Raw genomic sequence first — 27,634 nt, forward strand, 5'->3', positions numbered from 1 at the left:
TAGTACAACCAGCAATGTCGTAGCGCAAACAAATGTGCAAAATAACGACATCAACACAGAGTCTGCGTGTAATGCAATAAAGCAAGGAGAGAAAGAACCAGAAGTAGTAATAGCAGATGATTCTCCCACAGTCCTCTGTGTTGACTTTGGAACCTCACTTCTTTTTTGCGCACAGGTAGTCATGGACAGTGGAGTGACAAGGTCACAGCAAGCCCACAATTGAAATAACTAAATACTAAATCTGTGGCATAAACACACATATCAGTTTTTAAATAAAACGAATGAACACAAAGCAGCCTCTATTAGCCAATATCATCTGTCAACTTTCAGGGAGGTTTCATCAACTCGCCATTACGGAGCTGACATAACCTAATGTGTTCAACATTTCTGTCTCATGTACAGAGTCACGAAGGGGCAACTCCAGTAGTTTTTCAAGGGTCATGCACTCTGAATTCACAACAGTGTTTTGCTCAGCATCCTTGACTTTTTTTTTTCTGTGCTACATTTTCTACCTTGATGACATCTTGTCCCATTGCAAATCAGAATGACAGGTTTCTCCTATCGCAGACACCAGGATGGGTCACTTTCTAGAGGCAGCCTGCATTTGTGATACCACAGCCATTACCCACCCATTGCCACCCATTAAATGAACACAATTCTGGACTTGTTTTCAGTCAAATCAGACATTTCACAAATGCAGTCATTATTTACAGCTGCTGGTTCAGCCTTTCAGTTTGCTCACGAGTTTTGCTGATAATGTTTGTGGCTTCAGCTTTGTGCAACCCTACTTCAGTTTCAGTTTCCCGCTTTTCCGTTAATATTTTGTTGAATTCTTTACCAAAAATTGTTCACTGCAATACTGACAGGAAATTCCAGCAAATACAATGCAATTGTAAACCTCTAACCCCGAGAAATTTTCAAGAGCTTCCCTTTATCGAAGACCTGACAAACTGTAGTAGTCTCACTCCCCGAGTTTCTTTCAAAGTGCTCTTTACCTTATGTGCTATGATGCGTGTTAATCGCGATGGGTAAATAATTTTCCTACCTTTACAGTCGCCTTGTTTAAGCAGAAGCTGTGCACGGAGTTTGCACAAAGCGGTAGCTTTTATCTCGTAGTAAGTTTGACAATAATATTTACCGTAAAAATACATGCATTTCATTTTGAACAATGGCAAAAAGTCAACCACTGCCTTATATAATGGTAACTCATGGAAAAACTAAAAACGTCTTGCAACAATAAGCAGCCAAAGTCGACGGCCATCGTCATCATCAGAAACACAGTGGTGCAGTGTTGTGGTGATGCTGAATAAATCAGCTCAGTAAGCCATTTAAAAACTGAGCTTGTAATGAAAGAATGCCGGGCGCTAACCCAACCACCCGGCTAGCCACCTGCAATGCCCACCACCGCTGCTGACAATTTGTAGTTGGAGGTTGTCACCATGAAAGGCAAAGGGAAGGCACAAAAATATTTTTAGAAAAGCAGCATCAGAATGCACAACATACTGAAGGTGCTGTGGGATATGGGCAGTGAGAAGCACTTGCCATCCAACTTGAGCTGGGACAACTCCAAGTAAATTTTGCACACATTGCGTGACCTTCCAGTACATAATGCACATACAAGCGGCATTGAAATGTAAATGAAAATAAATACAGTGCCATCAGTCTCAAGAGCGGGTCGAGTCATATCAGCTTCAGGTTGTGATGCCTGATGCCTTCCTTTTTGTTTTTTGAAACGCCAATCAATGATTTCCTTTTTGATTTTTAGAACTGGTAAATCGGAGGGGTAAATACTGGTAAACTGGTAAATAATTGGTAAATATAGTATCGTATGGCTTGTACCCCCGTTTTTACAGCATCTGTTTCAGCCATGCATGATGCATATCCATTATCACCTAACTGAGATCAAGGAACCAAAAGCCGTCAAAGTCAAGTTATCCCTGAAGGGCAGCAGTGGCGCCATCTGTAATGTGCAAAGAAAAGCACGAGGACTCAAAAAGCACCGAAGCGAGTATCAAAAAGTGTGCAAGTCCTTCGCAAATGACAGAAGGCGGCCCAGTCGCCACAGTCTGGTGGCTACTGAGCGTTGGCAGCTTTATTGTTCCTGTATCTCGGCCCAGATCATAACCAGCCGAAAGAGCTAAGTGCCACTGTCAAACTTACTTCAAAACAAAGTGACTGCAATGTGCATGCCCTGTACACAATTTTCACCAGAAATGAGCCAGTGGTTGATGTGGAAAAGCTTTTGAGAGCCTTCACAATAAAAGTGCACAATACTGTATTAACCCAACCGCGTTAAGGGCCCCATTCTCCAGAGAATTCAGCATTGTGAGCGAAGAATCGCACGCACTCCTCTGGCAGGTGGTATAGTTGGCAGGTGATATGGAAAGGCAGGTTGTGTGATGCCAAGAGACCTTGTTATGTGGCCGAATTGGCAGGAGCTACCAACTTGAGTAGCCCCTTTGAGATGGGATTCGAATCCTCCGGGACTCTTTGATCCTGTGTAACATATGCTACACATAGGGCATGCAAGCATGTTTGCGTGGCTTGGTTGTTAAAGCGGGGCTTTGTCTATTTCAGGTGGTCTTTCACATAATGTGGCAGCTTACAACTGCAACGTTTGTGAGGGATTTGTGAGTAAATGAGTAGCAGAGTGGATGTATTATGCAAATGAAGATGTGTAGGGGGAGCCACAAACGGGACCCATTAGAGAGCTTTAGAATAGGGGCCCCAAGGCATTGGTGCCCCTTATTCAAAATCTTTCTAATAATACTATAGTGTCATACTCTTAAATTGGATGTTAAGTATCCCGCCCCCTTCCCGCCTTCCCAATTTTTTAAAATGTTCCTATGAATGCAATCCTATGTGCCACTGCAGTTTGCTCAAGACTGATATAAGTCACCTCCATGCAAGGGCGGCAGGTTAAGTGCTTTGAGATTAAGGTAGACAACTAGGGCAAGAATGCATAATATAGTATCGCACATCATGGTAACACAAATCAGACGAAACAACACTTGATCATACAGCAGTAGGGCAACATAAGCAGTAAGATTAAACAACAAACAACACACTTGTAGAGAAGCAGAGAACAAAGGCAAGGGACACAAGTCGAAAACAGGGTTAGCACCAGCCAGCATGAGTTAGGCGCAGCTTCAGCGATCAACGGCACCAGATGTTTAGGCAGTCAGTAAGCACGACAGAAGTGTTTGTTGGACCCAGATGATTATGAGCGAGTGGTTTCAAAGTGCGCAACACTGCGCAACATACCTTTACGGCTCCAAAAAGAAGCCTGCGTTCCCTGCATAAGCCGACAATAACCGTCCACCAGATCCGCAATGCTCTCTGCAATGGCCAGTGAAGGGCACGAGATGCTCAGCACCTGCAAAGATTTTAAACAGGAAGTCTGGTTCTCCAGTTCGATACATGCTAAATTTACCCCAGAAAAGAAAGCGAAATCATAATATGAAAGCTCAATCTAACACAAAGTCACTAGCCGTGAACAGCCGCGTTATAAAATGCTGGAAAAAAAAAAGGTCACAGAAAAAGCTGCAACTCTACTAACTGCCAGTTTTGATTTCTTGCTTGTGTTTACTGTTTACCAGAAGTCAAAATACTGATCTCAAATTTTTATCTATGGCTCCGCTCTCTGCTTGGGTTTCGCCCAGCACCTGTAGCCACTAACATCTTTTGTTCATCAGAGACCCATAAGCAATTTTTGAAGGGCACACAGGGGTCAATGAGGCATGTCCAGAAACAGGCCATGTCTGCTCACCTCCGAGGCCCCAGCAATCTTCAGCTGGAGCACAGGCTTTGGGCTGATGTCGTTGACTACGGTCTGAATGCTCTGCACCTGCTGGAAGTTTGCTATGTGGTTCAACTGAAGAAGAAGAAGAAATGGATCCCTCATTACCACTACGACTTCTAGCAGGCAACAGAAAAGCAAATGACATGAAAAGTGCATGTGCTGCAATGATTCAGTAGGCTCCCCTATACTTGTACAGAAAAAAAAAAGAGGGATGAGAAAGAGGCGGAACAATGCATATCAAGAGACAAAATATCAATGTCTTTTCAATGTCCCAATGCCGTCCCGTGTACACTTGGAAAACCGTGGTCATTATTTTAAAGGCAGAAGACAGAAGTACATTCATACGACTAAAGACCAGAGGTTTTTCCAGAGTTAATTATTTTGCCGTATTATTTGGAACTTGTTTGCAACTATTTTGAAAAAACAAAAACTCCACACTCAAATCAGAACTCTGTTCTTGGTCAGGGATGACGTTCCAGTTGATGCAGGATGGCACCATAAACATTATTCAGAAAAGCAAGCACACTGAATGGCTGAAAATTACTGGAAATGAACACTGTGTTCAAAAGATACCTACGACTACCTATGAAGAACCTTAAAATTTGTTCCTCATACAGAAAGCAGGCCATAATGATCAATTAATGGTTGGTCCATGATACCCAGTGTCACCCGCAGAAACAACCTGAACTAAGACCAGGGAAATGGCAAACTATATAGTAATCGATGTGCGGTGGAAGGAAATGTCACATGATGGCTACCACACTAGGTGAAAGATCAGAATGAGGTGGAAAAACTGCAGTGAAAGTTTTATTAAAGGTAAAAAAAAGAAAGAAAAAAAAAACAAACAAACTCAGAGTTGCTTTTGAAGGTATTGGCCATGCAATGAGCAAGAATTTTATCAGTCCATAATAATGCAAACAAAGAACACCCCAATTTTTCCTTCCTTTTTTTTTTACACAGAAAGAAGCACTGACCTGTCCATTCCTGTCAGTCAGGTACCCAATGCCAAGTTCTTGGTTCACAACCAGTTCCACAGGCACGCTCCACCCAGTCTGCAGAGTGAATCAAAAGAATATTTGAATATTTACCACACATTTTCCTCCAGACAGAATACAAAAGAACAGGGTGCAGATACATAGTGTCGCCTGGACAACAGGTGGCACAAATACCTACACAATGGTGAACTGCACATGTGGCAACATGTCAAAGCGCATGCATGCTAGGAAAAACATCAGTTAAATACTACACAATGATAGCTAGCACTGTGACCGATGTAATGAGTGCAGGGCCGCCAGGTGTTTCTTTTTTATTTTATCTCATTTATTTATTTATACATGCCGCAAGCCATAAATCTGGCCCAAGAAGGAGGGGCACACAACTAAGCTATGACAAACATAAAGACCATCAGCCGCTACAGCCACAAGGCATTTACAGGATATAAAATCCAACATTTGTCGTCAGAACTCCAACCATAGGGGCCATACAAAAAATTCTACAACTCCATCACAAAATACTTCGAATGACATAAACAAGAAGTAAAGAGATTCCACTCTCTGAGAGTATTCAGGAAAAAAAACTGAATTTGAACCCATTGGCTCGCGCAGAGATTGGGGCTAAAAAATGCTCATGTATGTACATGTTGCTTTTCTTCTAATGCTTGCTAATTTCACACAGTCGGGAAGATCTGCTTCCTGAAATGTGACTACGAAGCAATGCTAGGCAGCTAAGCTTCCTTCTCACTGCTAAAGATTGTAAATTATTTCTTAGAATCAATGCACTTGGAGAATCTGTCCTTTTGCATTTACCATAAATAAAACCAACTGCTTTTCTTTGTACACGTTTCATTTCGGAGATAATTATGCGAATGCCAGACTGCTGCCGCATATTCAAGTCGGGGCCTGACACAGGCCTTACACGCAGTGATTCCAATACTGATGGGGGCATTTCTAAGTTTTCTTTTAATAAACAATAATTCCTTCATTGCAGATGCGCAGATGTCAGAGATATTCGAGGCAAAAGAGTTTTTTAGTGAGGGTTACTCCGAGGTACTTATAGCCCTCCATTTCTAAAATAGCGAGGTTGTAGAGTATATAACTATGCAGTTCGAACGCTTTTTACTTGTGATTTGTAAGAATACAGTTTTGTCTTAGTTAATATCCATACCCCAGCGCGCACACCAGTGTGATTGATGCTCTGGTTTTTTGCAGTGACAGTTAATCCTGATCATTGGTCACAAACACAGCCACTTGCATGCTGGTGACATATAGCCATTATATGTCGCCAGCATGCAAGTGGCTCGAAGCATATTGCATCCTCATCGCGCCAAGACAAGATGGACTCACCCCGAGAGCACAGGAGAAACTCTCCCGGTCGTAAGGCAACACCTGTCGCACCAGCTCCAGAAAGCGCAGCATGCACTGGGTCTCACTCAGCTGCGAGCACTTCTTGAACTGGGCTTGGATCAGCTTGCGCAGATTCTTGGGCTGCAACACACAACATACAATTATTCAGCTCCAACACTTCACAAACTTGATACCACGGCAGATATTGCTGCATGTAAGCATAAACTGCTATCTTGACCGATGACTTATATAGCAACACTGTGTGGCTGAAGACTTGCACAGAGACTTCTTTAGCTATAGATTCTGGATACAAGGTACGCTTCAATGTTTAACACGTGTATGACACGCTCTGCTGGACAGCAGCTGCTTCCTCATAGAAGGGAATGCACGTGAAACCTTGTTGGCTGAGATGACATTTGCAGGCAGGAACTTGTGCAGGCCAATCTCCTTCTCGATCAGCTCGTAGTTGGACTTCTTGTCCAGGGCGCCATGGGTCATGTCCTTGCAAAATCTCCTGCACAGGAATTCACCGCAAAGTCACACTCCACACAGCTCAAAACATTAAGAGAGGAAAGCATATGGAATAACTAAAGTCACATGTGATTAACGAGGAAAAAATGAAAAGGAATTTCATGCTTGTCTGATTGACACTTGAAGCCGAGTCTGACAATGCAATGGTGTCGCAAAAAGAACAATTACAAAATTGAAATGCAAGCTGAAATAGCTCAAGAGACTGCAGGAGATTTCTCCACGATGCCTCGCATATTTGGCAGACATATCAGCTGGTATTTACTGCACTTAAATATGTATGGAGATATAACAGCAACATAATTCCTTCAGTACTGATGAGGGCCAAGGAAAAGATGGGAAAATATTTTTACTCTTAGCAAGGTAACGTTGAAGTGTGCATGCAGCCTCTCTTCCTCAAATCATGCTATGACACCTGAGTTTGTCCTCAGTGCACCTAGTACTGTGGTACACAGTGCGGGGGAGAAAGAACACAGTGTGCAGTATCACATCGTGCGTCACACCGAGTTGTCCCACCTCAGTCTACCTGTGTGCCACCTCCTAGGATGCGTGAACTAATTCCAAGCACGCACCAGCCTGCAACACTGTCTTCATAAAACATCTATGGTGGCAGAAATACCACACTGTAGGGTATAAAATTAAGTGCATCAAACTTAATGGCTGTTAAAGGGACCATGAAGAGCTAATTACTAAAGCATTAAGCAAGCAAGTAAGCAAAGCAATTAAGCAAACCCCAATGACGTCGTCGGACAGGTTTGCACGCAAGGATGTGCCGCACCAATCAATTATGGGTGGTTGCCAGGAGCAATTTTAATAATTATCTGTAAGCTATAGCCTCCACGCAAAGCTTTGAAATTTTGCACTAATGCTCACAAAGACCATCTCTATGAATTTCTTGCATTAGAATATTACCACAAATATTCTGCCAGTTGCTTAAAACTTTGCAAGAACAAAAAGGCTGCTTGCCTGAAAACAAAGCTGCTGGGAGGGCAAAATATGCATTAGAAAAGAAGAGGGCCCACAGAAAACACTCCTGCAATGCTATTAACACTATCACAAAGGTGATTGACACCGGTTTAAGCGTGAATTATCAATGTGTCTATTTGTTAAAAAATCAGAGCAGGACAATAGGCCTCTATATCGAGACGTTTTCCTCTGCTTATATGCTCGCAGTGCTATGGGCTACTGAAAAGCTGACTCACATTTCCACACTCAAAAACAAAATCAAGCAACAGAATGATAAAATTATGTGCTGTGTCCCTTCCTTCCTTCCCCACAGGGCCATTTCCTCCCAGACCCTTCTGAAATTAATGTATCGAAAACAGAGTAACAGAAATATGGGGAAATGGGGAATGGTGGTGATGGCCAAATGAAATTAAGTGGAATGGATATGGAAATATAGAGATGTCAGCATTAGGTCAAACCAAGATGTGGAAAAACTTATAGACTATGAAGAAAGTGAGATGAGCTGGTAAATGGAATAAGAGAGGGAAATCCTATGCTTTGTATACACCCTCCTTTAGAAAATGGAAGTGAAAGTGACAGCTACTCAACAGTCCCGATGTTATGAGAAACCAATCCTTGTGTCCTTTGTATCTCCTAAATAATACCCCAACCGGCCAAAAGCAAATGTGAAAGTTATGGCCACAAAATACCAATATGACAAAATGCATACTGCAGCACTGTCTACCTTGAAGACCACGACAGGAACCGATCGCAAGAATGTGCACAGACTAGTAATAACTTACCTAATTTCTAAGCAGCATAGATGAATCGCCAGGTCTTGATCCACATTCACACTCTTTCGTAGATAGTCACTCTTGACCTAGGGGTAAGACAAGAAGTTATAAAAAACTAATCCTGCTGCCACAAGTTAGAAAATGAAGCCATCGATGTTACAGTTCAGCAAAATCTTCCTACAAATAATACTTTCAAGGCTTTACCAACTACAACTACAGGGCTTCTGTCTTTTCTCTCAAAATGAGGCATTCAACAGGTAATAATGCTCATCTAGCATGCTGCTAGCAATATGAAGTGCAACACAATGTGTACATTCTTTCTTCAATTTGTTAAAAAGAGGTACACTTTCTTTTTTGGAGGGGATGCAGGTAATTTCATATTCTTATAATCTAGGAGAAAAAAAAAAAAGGCCACCATGTTCTCATATCTCACCTGTCTGTAGAAGTAAGTAAAGAGCACAGGGTCCTTGTCATGGAATTCTTGCAAATTACTGAGGAGGTAGCGTACCCGCAGCTCAAACCTTGCAAATAAAGAAAAACAAGAAAAGAGAAACACTTTTTTCTATGCAAATAATTTCATTTTCAGTAAATGAACCACAGAGATGATGGCAGCAGAAAAAGTTAAAATTTCTTAAGCAGAATACACATGAAATTTTGGTTCCATTGTTCTTCTTGTTAACGATATGCAAGACATTACTGTACATGGATCACCATGTAGTTTCCACCTATAAGCGGTAAATAATCTATAATTAAAATTTATTTTTTCACCAGCTTCAGCTTCGCTTTCAACAGCCGAGCAACGAATATGATCTCAAAGTGGTGTCTAGGTCATGTGATAAGAGCAAAGAAACTAAGGTATAGTTGCTGTTTTTCATTTTACTTATTCAGATTCCCCTTCTTGAGGCAGGCAGAATTCGGCACTGTGGTGAATTAAAACGCTGAAGTAGCTATTATATCGACATATTTTCATAGCTCAAGCGACCTAGACTGCCCTTCGATCTTACAGCCATCGTTCATCTGTTGAAACCAAAACCAAAACAGGTAAGACACAGGTGAGACAAGAAATTAATTCAACTAAAAATTATTTTGCAGTTGCAGGCAAATAGCTCATGGTGATTTATGTATGGTAATACCTTACACATAATTACAAAGCATAAAACACATAAGCAAAAATTATGTGTCAGTACTCCTGCAATCACAATCTATGTTTTACAACTTATAACAATAAGAACCCTCCAAGACTTTCCATTCTTCCTGAGGTGGAGATGAGAAGCAGCAACAGCAACCTTAGCTCCAAGCCTTCCCTAACCATTGCAACAATGTGAGCAGTACAACTGCGACAGCCTGAAAGAATGCAAAGAGCATTTCGGTGAACGAAATATTGCAGGTGCAACCAAGCCTGAACAAGAAACATAACCCACAAACAAAAGAAATCACTAGAAGTGCAGAGAAAGGGCGATGCTAATTCAGCTCACTTCTCTCTTCACCGGCTGAGGGGCGACCATGCAGGAAAGAGTGCCTACCTCCAGTCATTGGTGTTGTGCTGTGGGAGGTACTTCTCGACCACCTGAAACATGGTGGTGTCCTGATGTAGCCACCGGACTTCACCGGACGCCGGGTGGTGCAGACGCAGTGCCAGCAGACACTCCAGGGGCAGGGGCCGCTCGGACAGCTGAGAGGAGAGCAGCCGCAGGATGCCCTGCACAGGTGCACAGAGCAGAGTTGAAGATCAAAGGTCAGAACAGGATCATGACTGTAATAGTCTGGGCCAAGCAAATGCAAGTTCAATGCATACCATTCAATGAAAAACTTGATAGTGCTTCAAGTTTCCTTCCCTAGTTTCAGAGGAATATGATACTGATTGACACAAATTTCCAAAAGATATGACTGAAGTCATAATTAAACCTGTGTGAATGCAATCATTTGTGTTCCTGATACAAGCATTTTTAACACCCCCATCAGGATTACACCACTGAAAGTTGTGGGGCCCTGCCTTAAAACATTTCTTTCCTGTAGAGCATCGAATAGGGAAGTGTTCATTTTCAGATGCAGCATAAAACTAGCATTTGCAGGATTTTATAGTGATTAAAAAATAAAGAAAAAAAAATAATGCAATAACAACTAAATGCCCCCCCCCCCAAAAAAAAAAAAAAAAACCTGCAATGAATCTAAAAACTAACATATACATAAAAGTTATCAGAACTAAATCTACATAAAAATTCCACTCAAAGCACACTCCATATATTTTTAGATCAAATGAATACAATTTCTTGCTCTCTTATTTGAGGTATGTTTCAAAATGTGCAGGGATCACATACCTTGCAGACATGCTTAGACACAGACACTTTCCTCTGGTAACCCCAGAACAAATACTTAAACCAGTAACACTTTTTATTTGATATTTGTTCAAAGTCAATTTCTTTGGTACTAGTAAAGTGTACTGCATTGTGCCACAGGTAGAAGAGGTAAAGAGTGTGTAGGCAATGGCCTTTCAATTGAGGAACTTCAAAGACAGGAATGGTCGAGAGGTTGTTTGGAGACAAAATATCTTTGGTCTGCTGTTCCAGAGTAGGGTAAAGGGGAAAAGAAGGGGGAGAGCTTGGGTTTTAGCATAGGCTCCAGGTCGAGTTGATGGCTTGAATTAACATACAAATGCAAGCTATGCCCCATGAGTAATTGTTTTATCGATGCATAGAATCTCCCCCTAACCCTTTCCCCACAGTGTTATTAGATTGGTTCACCTCTTGCATTACCCTCAGAGCTACACACAGGGGCTCCTAGCTCCTACTGCACAATACACTCAGTGATAACATCCTATTACAAAGTGCATGCAGTACTCATGATGACACAGATGCTCATGCGTGCACACACTGGCCGGCTGAACCAATACAGATCCCCATAAAAAACTGCTCTACCAATATGAGCTTTTGGCTGTGCAATGACCCTCTAGGTTCCTCACCTTGACGTCGGTGGCATCGCCACACTTGACTCCCTTGAAGGTGTCGTTGGAGAGGTGCACCCTCAGCGGGGACATGGGCGTCTCCGGGGCGGCACCCACCCTGGTGGCCAGTGGCGAGGTGGGCCGGCTGCCGCCGCTGCGGGTCGGGGACAGCACAGGCTTGCGTGGAGGACAGGGTGAGGAGCCTGCCGCATCACGCATTCCCACCACCGACTCGAGCCCGGGCTCATCATGCAACCTGGGAGAAGAGCGAAAGCACCGAAGTTAGCTATTTTATTTAGAGACAAAGGCAATCACCTTGCTAAGAAGGAAAGCTCCACAAGCCCTGGAGATCTTCAAGGGAACTTTATTTCAAAGCGTCAGCTGCGTTAGCCAAACCCTGCCTTTCCTCCCCACCCCTCAAGATCTCATGGTTGGTGTCCATGCAAAATGATGTGACCTCATGGCAAGGTCACATGACCCACTGAATTCCTTATACCCGACCCCTGCCCCCCAAACATAGACATCAAAACTTGAATGACATAATGTGTGTGCAACTTCAATTTTTTTTTTTTTTTGTTCTTAACAAAATTATACAGTTCCAGATTCTGCGCCTTAGCTGTTGGCTTCCATTCCACAACATCGGAAAGTTGCAACATCTTTTTCCTGCTATTCGACTCAAACTCCTAGCGCTGATACTGATGTCGGCTGCATCGGAGTCTTTTGTTTGACAGTGCTAAACTCTGGTAACAATACAGAGAACAAAGACAAATAAGTGCTGGATCAGCAACACCACATACTACACATGCAATCCAGTCAAACATGTGCTTCGGTCTCTCCAATGTCTGACTCTATATGTACTTTATTTCTGTTCTATAAGTCATGCCCGCCCTGAGCAAAGTCCGTCCAAGGCCATTGATCAAGGCAGCCAGGAAAAAAATGATAAGAGAAATAGAGATGGGCGCCGACAGAATGAACCGAAGTAGGTGAGGAAATGGCAGACGGCCACAGACAGAGCGGTAGAGGAGAAAAAAAAAAAGCGATTGCATCAGCTTTATTTGTCGCTCTCACCCATCAATATGGCGCTGTGTCATGCTCATGGTGAATTTTACCACTGACATGAACAGCACAAGAAGGTTATTGCCCTCAGGACTTGCTATCCGGTTGCTAGCTTAATGCCTCAATCTCTTTGATCACCCCGGAGTGTGGTTGCAAATGGCGAGTAAGCTCAGCCAAGATTCCGTCTGTAGACACCCAGAGAAGCAAAATAAACTGAAAAACTAGCGAGTGTAAATTTCGCAGCAGCTACCATCTCACAGTGCTACGGTGATGTTCCGTACGCCCGAACGTCACGCGCACCAAGACCAAGTCGCTTTCGTTGCTGAAAAAGCCGCTCGGCGGCGTCGCAAGACCTACAGCAACGAAAGTGGTACCGGCATCAACGCCCAGAAGGCGGACACTGGACATTTAGAGCTGTTGTCTTGGACGAAGTCCGTGTGTGTGTGTGTAAGGGGGGGGGAGGCGCTAGAGCGAGCTTAGGAAGCGTGAGAGCGAAGCAGTCGACGCCACCATACCACCGTCGCCGGCTCACACCGGCTGCTTAACTAAGCCGTTGCCAAAGTTAGCCATTTTTACGACGTGAGCCGTTATACGGAGTACATCCAGAGCCTTCGCGTGGATGGAGTCCGTCCGAGGCCGCTAACCGAAAAGCCTAGGAAGAAATTAGAGAGAGCGAAAGCCAAACAAAAATCCCCCCCCCCCCCCCCCCCCTTATCGCTGTGTCCAATTGTCGGCGCTCACGAGGGATGCTATCGTTGACACGAGTCATATGTTTACTGCCAACATGTCTTGCTATCTGGCTCCTATAGTTTTCTAACTTAATCAGTCATCACCCCAGCCAGCCTGGAAACGAAATTGAGCAGCAAGAGGCAGCTCAGAGAAGATTCTCTATCTAAAGCCCCACAATCTAGGGCGGCCGGGGTAACAAAATAAAGAGAGAAAAGACAGTGTGCGTGCTGTCTTTCCGCGGCATGCTATGAAGGGGTGATAGCGTACGCTTGCCACTCTCGGGAGGCTCGATGTAGGTGCAGACAAGGCTACAATTCAATATAACAAGACCAAGCTGTTTTCGTAGCCAAACCATATATGTAGATAGAGATTGGTACTAATCTAAATTTCTATATGGACAGGCGAGCAACCGGCCGGCGCCGCATTAAAGTGCGACAGGAAACGAAACCTTCGCAGCAGCGCTAACGGCGTCGCCGACGACGGAAAAAGGGGCGGCCCTTATAAACTTTCGGAACTGCCGACTCGGAAGAAGTTTGTGATTTGGCCGCGCTGCAGCGACCGTACTGAAAACGTAGATAACGTCAGCGAGAAGCAGCTGTCACCGCACAGGCGCCAACTCACGCAGACTGTTCAACTAGGCCGTTGCCTATGTTTAGCCCCCCTTTTTTTCTTTTCTTTTTTTTGTTTTTTGTTTAGTTGGATCAACCGACTGGAGTGCTGTTGCGGTTCATCTTTCGCTTATTTTTTTTTTTTTTCTTATTCGCTCGAGCCGTACCATGGTCGTACTGTCTCCATATGGACTGCTCGAAGTGCATTCTCCAGCGCGTATTTGGCGGCACGCAGCTTGTATTTCGCACCGCAGCGTCTCTGCGCCACACGCGACATCACGTCATGCAAAAACAATGTGCGACGCGCGCGAAGCCAAACGGAAGTGACGCAGGCAGGGTTGGGCCGAAATCAAAACTATATAGCACACTGTAAATAAAACCAATAAAACCAAGGAGAACACGACTGGAGTGGACGCGGCATTTCGCCCCATTTACCACGCGGTGGCACGCCATTTTTTCGGCTGTATGTAAGCCGCACCGTTGTATAAGATGCACACACACAAAAAGAAAGGAAACGCGACCCATACACAGGAAAGTGGAGACTGCCACGCTCAATACACATAATTCGAGCCCAGTCATAATTAAAGATTTTTAATAAAGTCAACTGACAGTCATGAAGATTGAACTCGTTGCATTTCAAGTTCGTATAGTACAAGTATACTTCCCCAACTACCGCCAAAAGTACTAACTTGTACTAACTTGATAAAATTCAACAAGAAATTGAACTTGATAAAAGTGGCAGGCTTATCATGGCGCTTTCCTTCAGCTCTCCAGCGTGGTTATACCATTCCACAGACCCTGCTAAGTCTGGACACGGTATAACTAATTGTGTTCACTGCGTCAGATTGCTAGCGGTCGGAGAGTGCTCAACACGGCGTTGCTCGATACCACGCGCGCATTGACTTCACCGGAGCAAGGTCCTGAGATGTTGGCGCCATTAGGCGCCCGCACCAACCCAGTGATATCACAGGCGACATCCGACGAGCTGTGCACCACCTACGCGCTGCTACAAATACACATGCATATGATCACACGCGTTTCCCACAGCGTACGTCATCGTTAGCATATGCAGAGTCCATGCACCGATGACAGTACATAGCGTGTTAGCTGCGCGCTTCCAGCTGACTCAGCAGGCGATACACAGCACGTGAAGGCGGGGCCAGCAAGCCATTCAAACTTCAGATCGCTGCCGTTGGTGGATCCAACACCGCGTGCAGTAGTTTAGTTTTCGAAGCTGTCCCTGTCTCGCACTCTCAGTGCTTATCGCTCTACATAGATGCTATCCATTTTCCATAGCCCCCTCTACCCCCTATGCCCTACCCCAGTGCAGGGTAACTGAACCTGAACACCCTACTGGTTAATTCCCCTGCGTTTCTAATTCCTGCTCCTCTCCCTTTAGACGTTTTGACCAGCCGGTAAACTCGCACAAAATAACTGACCTCTTTAGGACCTTAGTGCAGTTGGCAGGCGAATATCTATCGTTCCAATACTGCCGAGGAGCTGCACAACACCACGGCGGAGAACACCAAGCAGCCGCGCCACACAAACGTATCGGCTTCATCAAATGATGCCACAACCACTACGCGCACATAAACGAAGGGCTGTGCACGGCTCCCACAACGCATTGCGAGCCATTTATTACGTCATTCAATCACTACCGACACCTTTAAACGCAACTGCGTTGAAGGCCCCGTCCACCAGAAACTCCGGCGTCGGCACTGTGAGTGAAAAATCACCGCCATGCATCTGGCACGTGGCATGGTCGGGCAACGATTAGTTGTCAGGTTGTGTGACGTCACGGGACCATGTTAACACGGCCGCCCTTTGGCAGCAGCTACAAACTCTGACTTCTCGTTTGAGACGGGAAGTTGAAGGGAATCGAACGCCTATAGGGAACCTTGGGGTCCATAGTCAGACACGCGCCACGCTGGCACGTTCGCAGGGCTTGGTTAAAGAAGGGATTTATATTTAGGTCGGCTGCTTTTTCACATAACGCGTTAGCCTACGATTGTATGCTAAGCATGTATACAAAAATTACAAGACTGTGCTTAGGTGTGGTTTAAGGGCGGAAATGGTGAAGGCTACTTTACAGGACAGTTTTTATTAACTGCATTGTCACTGCCATCCCTAGTATTATCATGATCAATAAGTGCCCGATCGTGCATTGTCATAGCTACTATTATCATTGTCTCAAACTGCGTCGTCGGCGTCATCGCTACTCTTACTTCACGCTAGACAAGGATAATCACGACCATATTCTCAAGAGCCCGGCGTGGCGTAGTGGTTTTCCCGCTCTGCTGGGGATTGGAGGGAGAGTGGTTCGATTACTAGTCTCAACTGTCGGTTCGTGCGAACATTTCCTGCGGACATTTCGCGAGAACGTCGCCGCAGTCCACGAGCCTTCAGAAAGTCTTTCGCGTTAATAGTAGATGCACAAATTTAGGAATCAGTGATTATGTGAGTAGCAATGTGCATGTACGCGAATGCGGATCCTCGACGGAAGCTGGCGAACAGCAACCATATTAAGGCGGAGTTTAGGTGTCCCTCAACCCCTCATTATTTTATTGCGAAAGCAATACTACTTTCACTTTCAAGCCTCTGCGGTGCGACGGCGGTGCACATGAAATGACCTTTCGCATGACCTCTGTGTGACGTCACGCCTCAAAGCTGGGCGACCAACTCGCGCCGTCCGTGAGAGACGGCGGTACGCATGACTACGATACCGCCTACTGCGAAGGATGCTTTTGCAACCTACCGGGCTTAACCAAGCTAAGGCTCTGCCAATTTTTTTTCTTGTTCAGCGACAAACAGGCATGCTTCACTACAGGACACATGCGCGTATCATTCTAAGGGAAGCCCTACTTCCAAGACGAACAAGCGGAAAAGGGACGAAGCAAAAGGCGTGAAAAATAGAAACACTGAAAAAGTCGACACCCCTGGGAAAAAAAAAATAAATAAATAAATAAAAATGCAGTGTGTTTCGCAATAAATTCCAGCGATTTCTCCGCAGTTCAAGTATACACAGTGTACACGCTTTTTAGGAAGGAAGCAAATGTGTAAGCTGCGTCCAGAAGTAGAACAGAAGACGAGAACACGAGTATACTAAACAAAACTTGCGACGCTGCCGTTACCGTCACTTATTATTCGAAGGTATGAAAAAATGCAGCTCGCTTTTCCTTTCCGAAAGCAATATGTTTCATCGGGCAGCGCGTAGCACGAGTTTCAAGAAGGAAGTTTTACCTTGTCAGACATGATATGGCACATGATATACCGGGTGTTCTTGTTTACTGTTTACAGATAGTTATTATGAACCCCCTCCGAAAAATACGTCGTCGCGGTTTTGCGCAGTTGCATTGTACAACGAGGCAGACATTATGTACGTTAACAAACCACGGTGATGAAACGATTAATTAACTAAAATTAACTTGGTTTGGTTTGTTTGGTTTAACGTCCCAAAGCGACTCAGGCTATGAAGGACGCCGTAGTGGAGGGCTTCGGAAATTTCGACCACCTGGGGTTCTTTAACGTGCACTGACATCGCACAGCACACGGGCGCCTTGCTTTTCGCCTCCACCGAAAAGCGGCCGCCGAGGCCGGGATTCCATCCCGCATCCTTGGGAACAGTATAGTCGAGCGCCGTAACCACAGCGCCACACCGGCGGCGCTAAAATTAATATTTTTTTTTTTTTGCTCTTGATTTCAATGGCCAACACTGTATTGCAACGATGAAAGGTGTCAACATACAAGTGGAGCACAGTTTCTATATTTCATTTATCGCCAATGCAATTCGAAAAAAAAAAAAAAATTAACGCCGAAAGTACGCTTTTAGCTCGTAAAGTTTGCTTCCCGCAACGCACATTTTTAAAATGGCGCCTCTGGGCGTAGTATTGTCGCGGGAATCACGTTGACTGCTTCTACGAAATAATACAGGCAGACAGCTTCCGTATCTGCCGTATTAGAAATCCGAGCGACGCCATCTTAAAAAGGGCCATTGCGAGACGTCAACTTTACGAGCTGAAAATTGCGCATTTTTGACGTTAGATACTTCGAACTGTAGAGCCTATATATAATAGAAAACTATTCAAGCGTTTATGGTGACGGCCTTCAATTTCTTTGTATAATACTGGCTTCTAAAGCAAAGAGCAATAAAGTTGATTAGTTAATTTTGGTTAACCTAATCACAGGTCTCTATTAGGCAACAAAATGTGCATCTTGCCGTACAATCCACCTGCACAGACCGCACCGATGTATATCTGGCAGTGCTTAAAATAACTATCTGTAAACAGGTATAAAGGAAAAAAAAAGCAGGGTACATCATGTAATGCTCTATCCCCAGAGTGACCAAATGAATTGAAATTCCCATCATCAACATCGTAACTTCGTCTGCTGCCAGAAAAAGCCCTTTCCCCACATGCCTCCTATTAGTCCTGACCTGAGCGAGTTGCGGCCTTCGTACCCTCGCAAGCATCCTAATCATATGTATACGACGTGTGGGGTTCAAAGCCCCCAAGTTACACCCGAGCTATGGGAGCCTTCCGTACGGAAGGCTGCAGATTAATATCAGACTATACCTTGAGGTTGTTTCATGTGGAATGACACCACACCAAGATGAGGAATTTTCCGCTTTCACTTCCAAGGTGTCCACGGAAAAAGTGCGACTATACAGCCCTTTCCCTTTCCTCTTTTTTCTTTCTTTCTTTTTTTTTCTTTTTTTTGCGCTGCGCCTCTACTTAAATGCGGCCCCCAAAGCAGGGTTTCGAACTCTCGTCCTGCTCAGCAGTCCAATGCCACCCGAGCCGCCGCGGTGGGTGTTCGCGACTTACAAGAAGGAGAAACAAGAAATATAGAAAAAGCCTTCTCATGGACGAAGAATGCGAGCTGAGTCTCCGCCGCCTCTAAATATTGCGAACAAGTCCAGTTGCTCGGCGAGAACAGTGTTTGTTCTGCAACCAATTGGAAACAACGGGTACACTTAATGCTTTCTCACCGCCAACTTTTATATTTTAGCGGGAGCCAACGTTGGCTGCGTCAGGTGAAGAACTCACAGTCGCCATCTGCACGACTTTTCACTCTGACACAAGCTTAAAGGCCCACGGTCCACCCTCCGGTCGAAAATATTTTCTTCCCCAGTGACTGTGGGACTCCGCCCCTGGAACGCAAGGCCGCAAAATGTTTTTGAAAAGAGTAACTAATAACGCAGTTACAGCCACCGCAATCACCCGATTCTATCCTGCCTCTCTCCTTCCGTTCCCTCGCAAAAGTTTTTCACTCTCCTGCCCGAGGTCGTCTAGCCTCCGCAATACAAATTCCCCTTCCTCCTCCGCGTTTGGCGGGAAGTGGGGCGTGGCTCTCCGCGAGCGCGAAAAAAAAAACAAAAAAAAAAAAACGGTCGAGGGAGCGCGCGCCGCTGGATTAGGGTCCCTAGCTGGATTCAGTCTGGCCGTGGCGAGGGAAAAGCGCGCTGCGAGCAGTAGACACCCATCCTTCTCCCGTCAGTCAGCGAGACGGACCAATGGACGTCGTTCGCGGTACGTACGTCATTATCGGGGCCCGTCGGGCCAGCGCAGGAAACGGTGGTGAAGCTGGCTTCTCAAAGGAGAGCATGAGGGAGCTTTGAATTGTATTTTCGATGCCTTGCGGCGCGCGTGTCGCTGTAGAATTTTGCACAGGCTATCTCCGGTACCTGATCGAAACACTGGGCTCCTTTTCTTAAAAGGGCCTTCCCTGGACAGTGGCCCTTTAAGCATACCAATGTACCTGTCTGACACGTATACACCCTAATGTTATGACCAAGCGTTAAAAAGCTTTAGAACATCTCTACTCCTACCTACAGGGGTTCCCTAAGGCATGCAGAGTAGCATTTAGACAATTTTGGAACGCTTAGAAAAACAAAATTGACTTTGCAGTTGCGGGAAGGTGAAGGTTAGGCCGGTTTGTGAATACGGCGGCTAGTGCTGGTGTCGTTGGCGCAAAGCCCATAGCGCGACGTCGTTCATGAATAAAGCTTTGCCGTGTTATAACTTATCAAGTATAATCACCACCACCGTCGTCATGAGCCAGTACGTCCACTGAAATGCAAAGACCGCGCTTCCACTTCAGAGTGCCGGCGAAGCCGTGGTTCGATCCCGAGAGCTTACACGACACGGTGAGTCCCGACCACAGTAGCCCGATCGACTTCCAAGAAGAAAAAGGCATCCCAGTCACGACTCTCGAATGAAGAATGCGAGGTTGCTCTGAATACTTTTCGCTGCAGCATTCCTCCTCTTTAAACCCCCGAATTACATATCCGGTTGCTCATGGAGGGCCTTGCATTCGTTCTGCAAAGAACTTGGAACAATGGCCGATTCCGTGCTACTTTCTTTTCTTTCTTTCTTTTTTTTTTTATTTTAATCATCGGGTCGCCTTCCAGCGCACACTTTTACTTCAAATTCACTTTCGAAAACCGTCAGCTGAAAACATACCCTTGCTTTGTGCAGGACACTGAACTTCGGAAACTTTATCGCGACCTCCCGAAGGATAGGCTTTCAACAAAAATTAACAAAAACTTTAGTCGGTAACCGGCTCTCGTCTCGTGTCTCCTTTCCTGTAAGTCTCGTTGTTTCGTACTGTTTCGAAACATCAATACCGGCCGAGTATCGCTCAGCTTTCCAGCCTTTGACCAGTACTTTTCAGACGCAGCATCTATGTACCATTAGCCCCGCCACGATGGGTCAGTGGTTAGGCCGCTCGAGTAGTGATCCCAAGGACGCTGGATCGAATCCCAGCCGCTCTTCGATGGAGGCGAAAACCAGGGCGCCCCCGTACTGTGCGATGTCAGCGCACATCAAATGACCCCAGGTGGTGGAAGTTATTCCGGAGCCCTCCACTTACGGCGTCTCTCCATAGTCTGAATCGTTCTGGGACGCTAAGCCCTATAAAACAAATCTGCATACAGTTAGGTTTACATTCTTTGTTGCGTGCTTATTTCCTCTAGACAGTATATATCAGCCATGATTTCGAGGACACAACAGCAAGAAAAGAACAGAAACCATGTTGTAAGGGAGCAGTTGAGATATGCGTAGGCAGCAGGCAGTCATTAATTAAGACACTATTAGGTGACGGCGAAGGAAAGAAACCAGGTGACGAAAAGCAGAGGCAAAGGAATGGTTTGGGAGAATTTGCTGGCGCCGAACTAAAAAAAAAAAAAAAGTAAAAAAGATAACCACAGCGCGAACAAAAGAATGGCAATTAGAGAGGAAACACAAAAAGACATTGTCTGCCGCTCCGTTGCCCGTGTTCCCCTATCTGTCCTGTGTTTTTATTCATGCTGCAGTTATATATATATATATATATATATATATATATATTTTTCACGACTGCGTACACAGCTCACTCCGTCGAAAAGCCGCCGTGGACGGCAGTCGGGAAGTAACCCGACAGGTGTACGGAGTCACGATGTCATAACAATGTGTACTCACGCGGGAATTTCAAACACCCCAAATAAAGCCACCGACGTTAAGAAACTTTCTCTCGGACAGACAGTATACCATCAAATCCTTAGATCTCAACTCCCAACCTTTGGCGATGGGGGATAGAGGAACGCAGCAAGGATATATCCTCTCCTCCATGTTGTTCAACTTCATTCTGAGGAAACTCTCCCCTCTCCTAAGACAAATAGAAGGGATCCAACATAGCATATACGCTGATGATATCACTATTTTGACGAATGGGGCTCCAATGCCGATATCTCGCATATAGACTTCAGATAGCGGCGGAGGCGGGAGAAGAATACGTTTTCGCCAGAGGACTGTCCTGCTCTCCGCATAGGTCTGAAATTTTTATACTCTAATCGAAAGATCAGAAAAAGAAAAAAAAAAAAGACGCCTTCCAAAACTTTACCTGCCGGTGAAGGTGCTGGTGGTGGGGGGGGGGGATCAACATAGGCTTCCTTCTCCAAAATAATAAAAAGAAAAACACGCGTTTATTATAAACAGGATCCCGTATGCAACCCCGCTCATGGATCTCAGCCAGAACTAGGAACAGAAACTAGATATTCTGATTAGGAGGGCACATAAAAAAGCACTAGGCATTCATACCAGCGTCTCAACTGAGAAGCTGTTGAAAACGGGGGTACATAATACATGGCGTGAGATCACTACATCGGTGAGGGAGGCGCAACTCCGGAGACTCAGTTCCACGAAGGCAGGAAGGAAAGATCCTAGCCCAGCACAGGGGAAAACCAGAAGGAGTTGTCATACGTGGCAGCGGAAATACATCTTTAGGTTCGAAACAGACTGGAGATCGCTCCAATTCCGAAGAATATGCACCCGACACGCAACAAGGAGCGCAGGGCACATAGTCAAAGTTATAGGAAAAACACTACGAGGGGTAGACTCCAGTCAAATTGCGTACTGCAATGCGGCCTGCGGCCTAGAAGGGGCGGCGGTAATGGCACTAATTAGAGAGTTTTAGCTTACCGTGATCCGCGATCCGCTACTGGGATCCGCCACCGTGCCTTCCACTGCGCATGCCCCGACCCCCCTTGACGCCGACAGATGGCGCCACATACTGGATGTCGGCACACAGACCTGCCGCGTCGGGACCAATCAGCTTGACCGCCCCGCCCATTCGCGGTAGAGACCCACGGTGGCGGATCGCGGATCACGGTAAGCTAAATCTCTCTATTGATGGAGACTGCGAGAAGGTGGTTACCGGATCCCTCAACACTAGAAACTCGCTCATACCAAAGCCAAAGCCACATTCATACTTTGCGACAGCAAGATAGCAGTAAGAAACTTTCATATGGTGATCGTTTCGAAAGAAGCGGTAAAGATACTTGGACAATCGGTATTGGATGGAGAGATATCCATCATATGGGTCCCGGCTCACGAGGGGATTCCAGGCAACGAGGCTGCTACCAGTCTCGCCCGAGATATCTACACCCGGGCGGCCGTGGAATCACCCTTACCTGGGTCGAAGGTTCCGCTCATCACGTACACGGAGACCACGGCTGCACAGAGGAATGAACGGATAGACCTCCCACCTCCACATCGGTCTCTCACACCTATGGAGGGCTGGGTCTGGAGAAAATTACAAACAAACCGATTCTTTCAACCTTATATATACCTACGAAGTTCTGCACTAAATGCGGGACAATAGCCAGTCTGAATTATCTTATCTGGGAATGCCCCGACTGTCCTGGGCACATTCATGGAATCAGAGAGAAAGACACTTGGGATGCCCTCCTCCGGAGCAGCAAGCTCGAGTAATCCGTCTGGCACGGGATGCTTTGCGAAAGACGTCCCCCTGCGGGACTCCCTCTCCCTTGGAGGCCCCAGAGAGCGGAGGGGCCTCTACATGGACGGCAATAAAGTTATCTTGAACTTGAACCACCGAATCGGGTGAGACTTCCAAATGAAGCCGAAATTGGCGGAAGTTCCTCTAATGGTGCATTTCAGAAAATAGAAGTGCATTTCAGAAAATAGATATTGGGGTTATAACCTGCATGCTCTAGGAGAGAGAGAGAGAGAGCGAGAGGGAGGGGGGAGGGAGAGGGACTCATATACATGCCACGAAAGGTCGTTGATACCAGACATGTTAGAGGGGGGTATTTAGAAAACGCGTTTTGGCGCGTATGACTTACGTGTGCTCGGGACTTGTAATAATGTAAAATGAGCTTTATTAATCTAAACAAAACCTTTAAAATTCGCGAATTGAAAAAGTGATGTTACAGGGCTCTGTTGGGTCTTTGCGTCCCTGAGAAGGGAGAAAGGCGGAAGGCATCTGCACAAATAAATTGCCCGAAAGAGCAGGGAGGAAAGGGGGCAAACAACTCGGCACGGCACAGTAATTAACCAGGGCGAGCAACAATAACCAAGCAGGTCATAAGCGCACACGAAGACGTTACCTGGTCTGACGCCCCCCTTCCGTTCAACAGGTAAAAACGTGCGCGAGTCTCCAAACGAGGGGCTGCTGCCAAGTCGTATATGGTTGTGCTTCCGCTATTCACAGCTGCCGCTCCAGCGTCCCACGGCCAGGTGACCTAACGCCCCTAAACGCAGCGCGCGTTGGCGAGTTCCACCGACTATACAGGAAAAACGACGGAGGAGCGGACCTCAAGGAGAGTATACATCTCCCACGCCAAGTTGTTAGCGGTAGTTTGCACGGCCGTACAGGGCAGATGGGGAAAAAAATAAATAAAAATCGCATCTGGCGTTTATGCTTTGCTCGTTGGCACCTCGCAAACGGCGCTTCAAATCAGTGCAGGTGGAAGTAACAGACCATGCCTGCTAAACGAGGTAACGAAAGAGGAGGCCGACGCAACATGTGATGCTACATGGCGCGCTTATAGTGTTAATCATGAAGCATAATGAAGCATAGGGCATTGTGGGGATACAATAGGTATGAGGTTTTGAGGGGTATTTGGAAAGGAATTATGGTGCCCGGACTTACTTTCGGAAATGCGGTTTTGTGCCTAAAATTAGAGGTACAGTCGACATTAGAAACAAATCAGAGATCCGTTGGACGATTAGCACTAGGTGCCCACGGCAAAACTACAAATGAGGCGGTACAGGGTGATATGGGCTGGGCATCTTTCGAAGTGCGGGAAGCTCGGAGTAAAATATTATATGAGGAACGCCTGAGGAAATTGGACAGTAACAGATGGGCAGCTAAAGTATTTAAATACCTGTACTTAAAAAGCGTTGACTCACAATGGAGGAAAAGAATTAGGAAGCTAACTAGTAAGTATGCTAGTTACAAGGAGGGAGAAATAAAGAGCATTAAGCAACAGGTGAAAAACACAGAAGGTAAAAATTGGATAAATTCGATGGAAAAGAAACAGAGTGTGGAATTATACCGAAAGTGGAAAATGCAGATCAGCAAGGAAGCTTTCTTTGATAACTCAAGAGGCAGTGCCCTACTTTTTGAAGCTAGATCAGGGTGCCTTAGAACACGCAGCTACAAAAAGAAATTTAACAATGAAGATGACGCATGTGCTGTATGTGGTAACTCCAGTGAAACAATTGGCCATATTATACTCGAATGTAACGGTATCCATCTGGAAGTTGATGCAGGCGCAGTAACTGTTCCTGAAGCTCTGGGGTTTAGAGATACCGGTGGCCGGGTGAATAAACCGGCGGTGGAAACTAGCAAAAAACGACTGGAAGATTGGTGGCTTAAAAGCAGAGAAGTGACATAATGTTAGTAATGTAGGAACAAAAATTTAATAAATGGAATGATGGTTTAGTTACCATTCTAAATCAATAATTAAGATATAGGGAGAAAAATGAGCATGATAGCTACTTCTACCACCCCGTTTCAAAGAGGACGCTCCTATATTCCATCCATCCATCCATGAAATGACGTTATATGCTAGAACTACACTACCCCATTGTGACTACACGCTTCAAGAGCAGTTGCCTCAGGGACTGATTAACAATAACCGGAGTTTATGAGTGAGTCACATGTATGCCTTCCACGAGTTGACAAAAATGTCGCTATAGGTGAAACAAATAGCAAAAACGATGAGTAAGTATACTTTACCCAAGCCAACGTACCCTCTACCTTCTTGTAACCTATACATAACATTATTAGTTCCTTGCAGCACTGCGGAAACTGGAAAACTCCTCAGCCTATCAGGAGAGTGCGTTAAACGTGTCCTCGTCGCCTGTGTGTGTCGCCGGCTCGTGGGCGTATGCAGATATGATTAGAAAAGAGTATAAATAGAGTCTGTTTAATTTTCCGGTCTCCCTCTTCACATCCGTTTTATCTTCAATCCTTCCGCAGCTGGCAGTGACTCAGGGTCGAACCAGTCGACAGGCCGGTGCGTCTTTGTTTCAATAAAAGCAACGGAACACAAGAGGGACATTAAAATTTAAAAAAAAAAAAAAAAAAAAGCTAAAAGAAGAATATAAAAGCACTCGCGCGCTTACATGCGCTGTTTGCGGGACTTTAGGCTGTTTGACCGTAGTTAAGTGTACCTAAACAGAGACGCAACAATAACTTCAGCCTGTAGTGGCACCGTGCGGGTCTTAGAAAGACATATGTGCACACAAACCGAGATTCTTCTTTAGGCAACGGCCGACTCGTCATTCGAAAAGAAAAAAAAAGAACAATAAAAGAGAATTTATCGCATATATATGTATCTAGCTGTAGATGAGACGAGAGAAACACGAAAGCGCGGTTCCGCACTTATCGTCAGTGTTAATGAAATGCCCTAAAACGACAGGTTTACTGCAAAGCGTGCAGGCACGGTGGAAACGGCACTTTAGCATGCGCAAGAGTCGCGAACGCTAAACCCGAGCAATAGAGCACGTAACTCGAGTGTGTACATACAAAATTCGATTTTAAATAAGAGTTTTGAAATGCGCCCTTTAAAACATGTTATCTCACATGCCTGGAGGCGCTAATAAACCAGAAAGCACCCGCGAGAAAAATAACGAATTCTTGGTAACCATCTATAGCAGTTCTATGATATAGGCGTGCCACCTAAGCGATAAAGGGCTAGGCACTCTAACAAGGCACCGACAGCGATGTCTCAGCACCTAAAAAACGCCGTACACACAAATAAAGATGTTGTCGTACTCTGCAGAATACCGCCGCATTCTCCTCGGCCCTGTTGCAGGTGTCAATAAAGCGAACCACTTGGCGCGCACTGCAAGGACGCCGGACAATCGGCGTGATTGGAATCTAATTAGCGGGCGCGATTAATGAGAAAGAGAGGGAGAGAGAGGGGGGGGGGGGGGGTTGTGAAAGAGCATCGCGGTCCACACCTGCTCAACCGAAGACAGGTGCGCGGGGTATGTGCGTGAACGGGAACACGGCAAAACGAGAACGCACTGGGACTCGAGGCCTTTTTGTGGCTTATCTATATAAGCGCGCTCATTAAGAAAAATAAACTCGTCAATGACATACCTCGTCTTGTTTTGCTTGTTTTTCTTGTTTCAGATGTTCAGATCTAATATATCTCGTAGGTCGTCCCTTGCAGTCTTTGGCGAAAGATTTCAGAGATTAATTAACTTTGAAGGCATCGAATGCATATCCCTATCTATTTACATTCGCGGACCTTGGCACCCGTCACGCTCGCTGTTTTCAGACCAAGAGGAATCAACTTTTTTTTTTTTCTTTGGTTAGGTCGGCTTTGAAGAATACATAATTCGGTGCGCTTGGAATAAGGAGAAAATCTCGATGAGACAGGCTCGAAACATTTCCTAAGTCATGCTCGCCTATATAAACAGGGGCAGAGTTTGTATATGGTACAAGCAGTGCGAATTCCAGTCTGACCTTCATTGCTTTTCTTAAATAAACCTTCGCCTTGAAAGACCGAAGCATGCGCGCAGTCATGCCCTATGCATGAAGATCACCGCGACGTCGTTGCCAGTTTCAGATTACTCCCTGTTATCAGAATGACAACAGGAGCTCAAGAACAGCCTGACAATATACTCCAATACGCAATATATAAAGAGAGAGATAGAGGTGCACGATGGTTACTCCGACAGATGCCGCTTGAAATGTATCCACCGGCATGACGTAACATGCGTGCTAGCGACTATTTTAGGAGATATAGTCTTAAATATACGTGCTACTGTACACTACGCAATGAAGAGAGAAACTAAAGAAGGATGGCAGTGCTGAGTGCTGCATTTCCGCGTAGCAAACTGGCTGCCGCTTCGGCCTCATGTTTTCGGTGTCTAACACAATCCAGCCGGTCTAGCCGTGCATTAGTCGGACACAACTCAAGAAAAAAGCGGCTTATACCCCTCATTGCCGTCACGGAGGTCCGCCCTTGCTAACGTGATAAAGCAGGTACTGGCAGATTAAAAAAGGCACGCCTCCTTAATCGGATCACCAGGCCTCATGAAAACCGAAAGACGGCACTGCTGAAGGGCCTCGATGATCCCGTCAGAGAA

At 45.5% G+C, this 27,634-nt stretch overlaps 1 protein-coding gene across 6 annotated transcripts in view; it reads right to left on the reverse strand.

The window, feature by feature from the left end:
• Fak (protein tyrosine kinase 2 Fak) overlaps positions 1–27,634 on the reverse strand; it is a 92,103-nt gene that overhangs the window by 26,225 nt on the left and 38,244 nt on the right. For all 6 annotated transcript variants that reach the window (XM_084578027.1, XM_084578026.1, XM_084578024.1 and 3 more), the window contains exons 2-10: positions 11,371–11,608; positions 9,935–10,110; positions 8,845–8,932; positions 8,421–8,497; positions 6,541–6,658; positions 6,145–6,285; positions 4,777–4,854; positions 3,770–3,874; positions 3,265–3,376 (exon numbers count right to left, since the gene is read on the reverse strand). In XM_084578027.1, coding sequence (XP_084434153.1) covers positions 3,265–3,376; positions 3,770–3,874; positions 4,777–4,854; positions 6,145–6,285; positions 6,541–6,658; positions 8,421–8,497; positions 8,845–8,932; positions 9,935–10,110; positions 11,371–11,608 — 1,133 coding nt within the window. The remainder of the gene's footprint in view (positions 1–3,264; positions 3,377–3,769; positions 3,875–4,776; positions 4,855–6,144; positions 6,286–6,540; positions 6,659–8,420; positions 8,498–8,844; positions 8,933–9,934; positions 10,111–11,370; positions 11,609–27,634) is intronic.

Source organism: Amblyomma maculatum, chromosome 9 (assembly GCF_055883805.1).
Source record: "Amblyomma maculatum isolate TAMU_Amacu chromosome 9, ASM5588380v1, whole genome shotgun sequence".
Lineage (NCBI taxonomy): Eukaryota > Metazoa > Arthropoda > Arachnida > Ixodida > Ixodidae > Amblyomma > Amblyomma maculatum.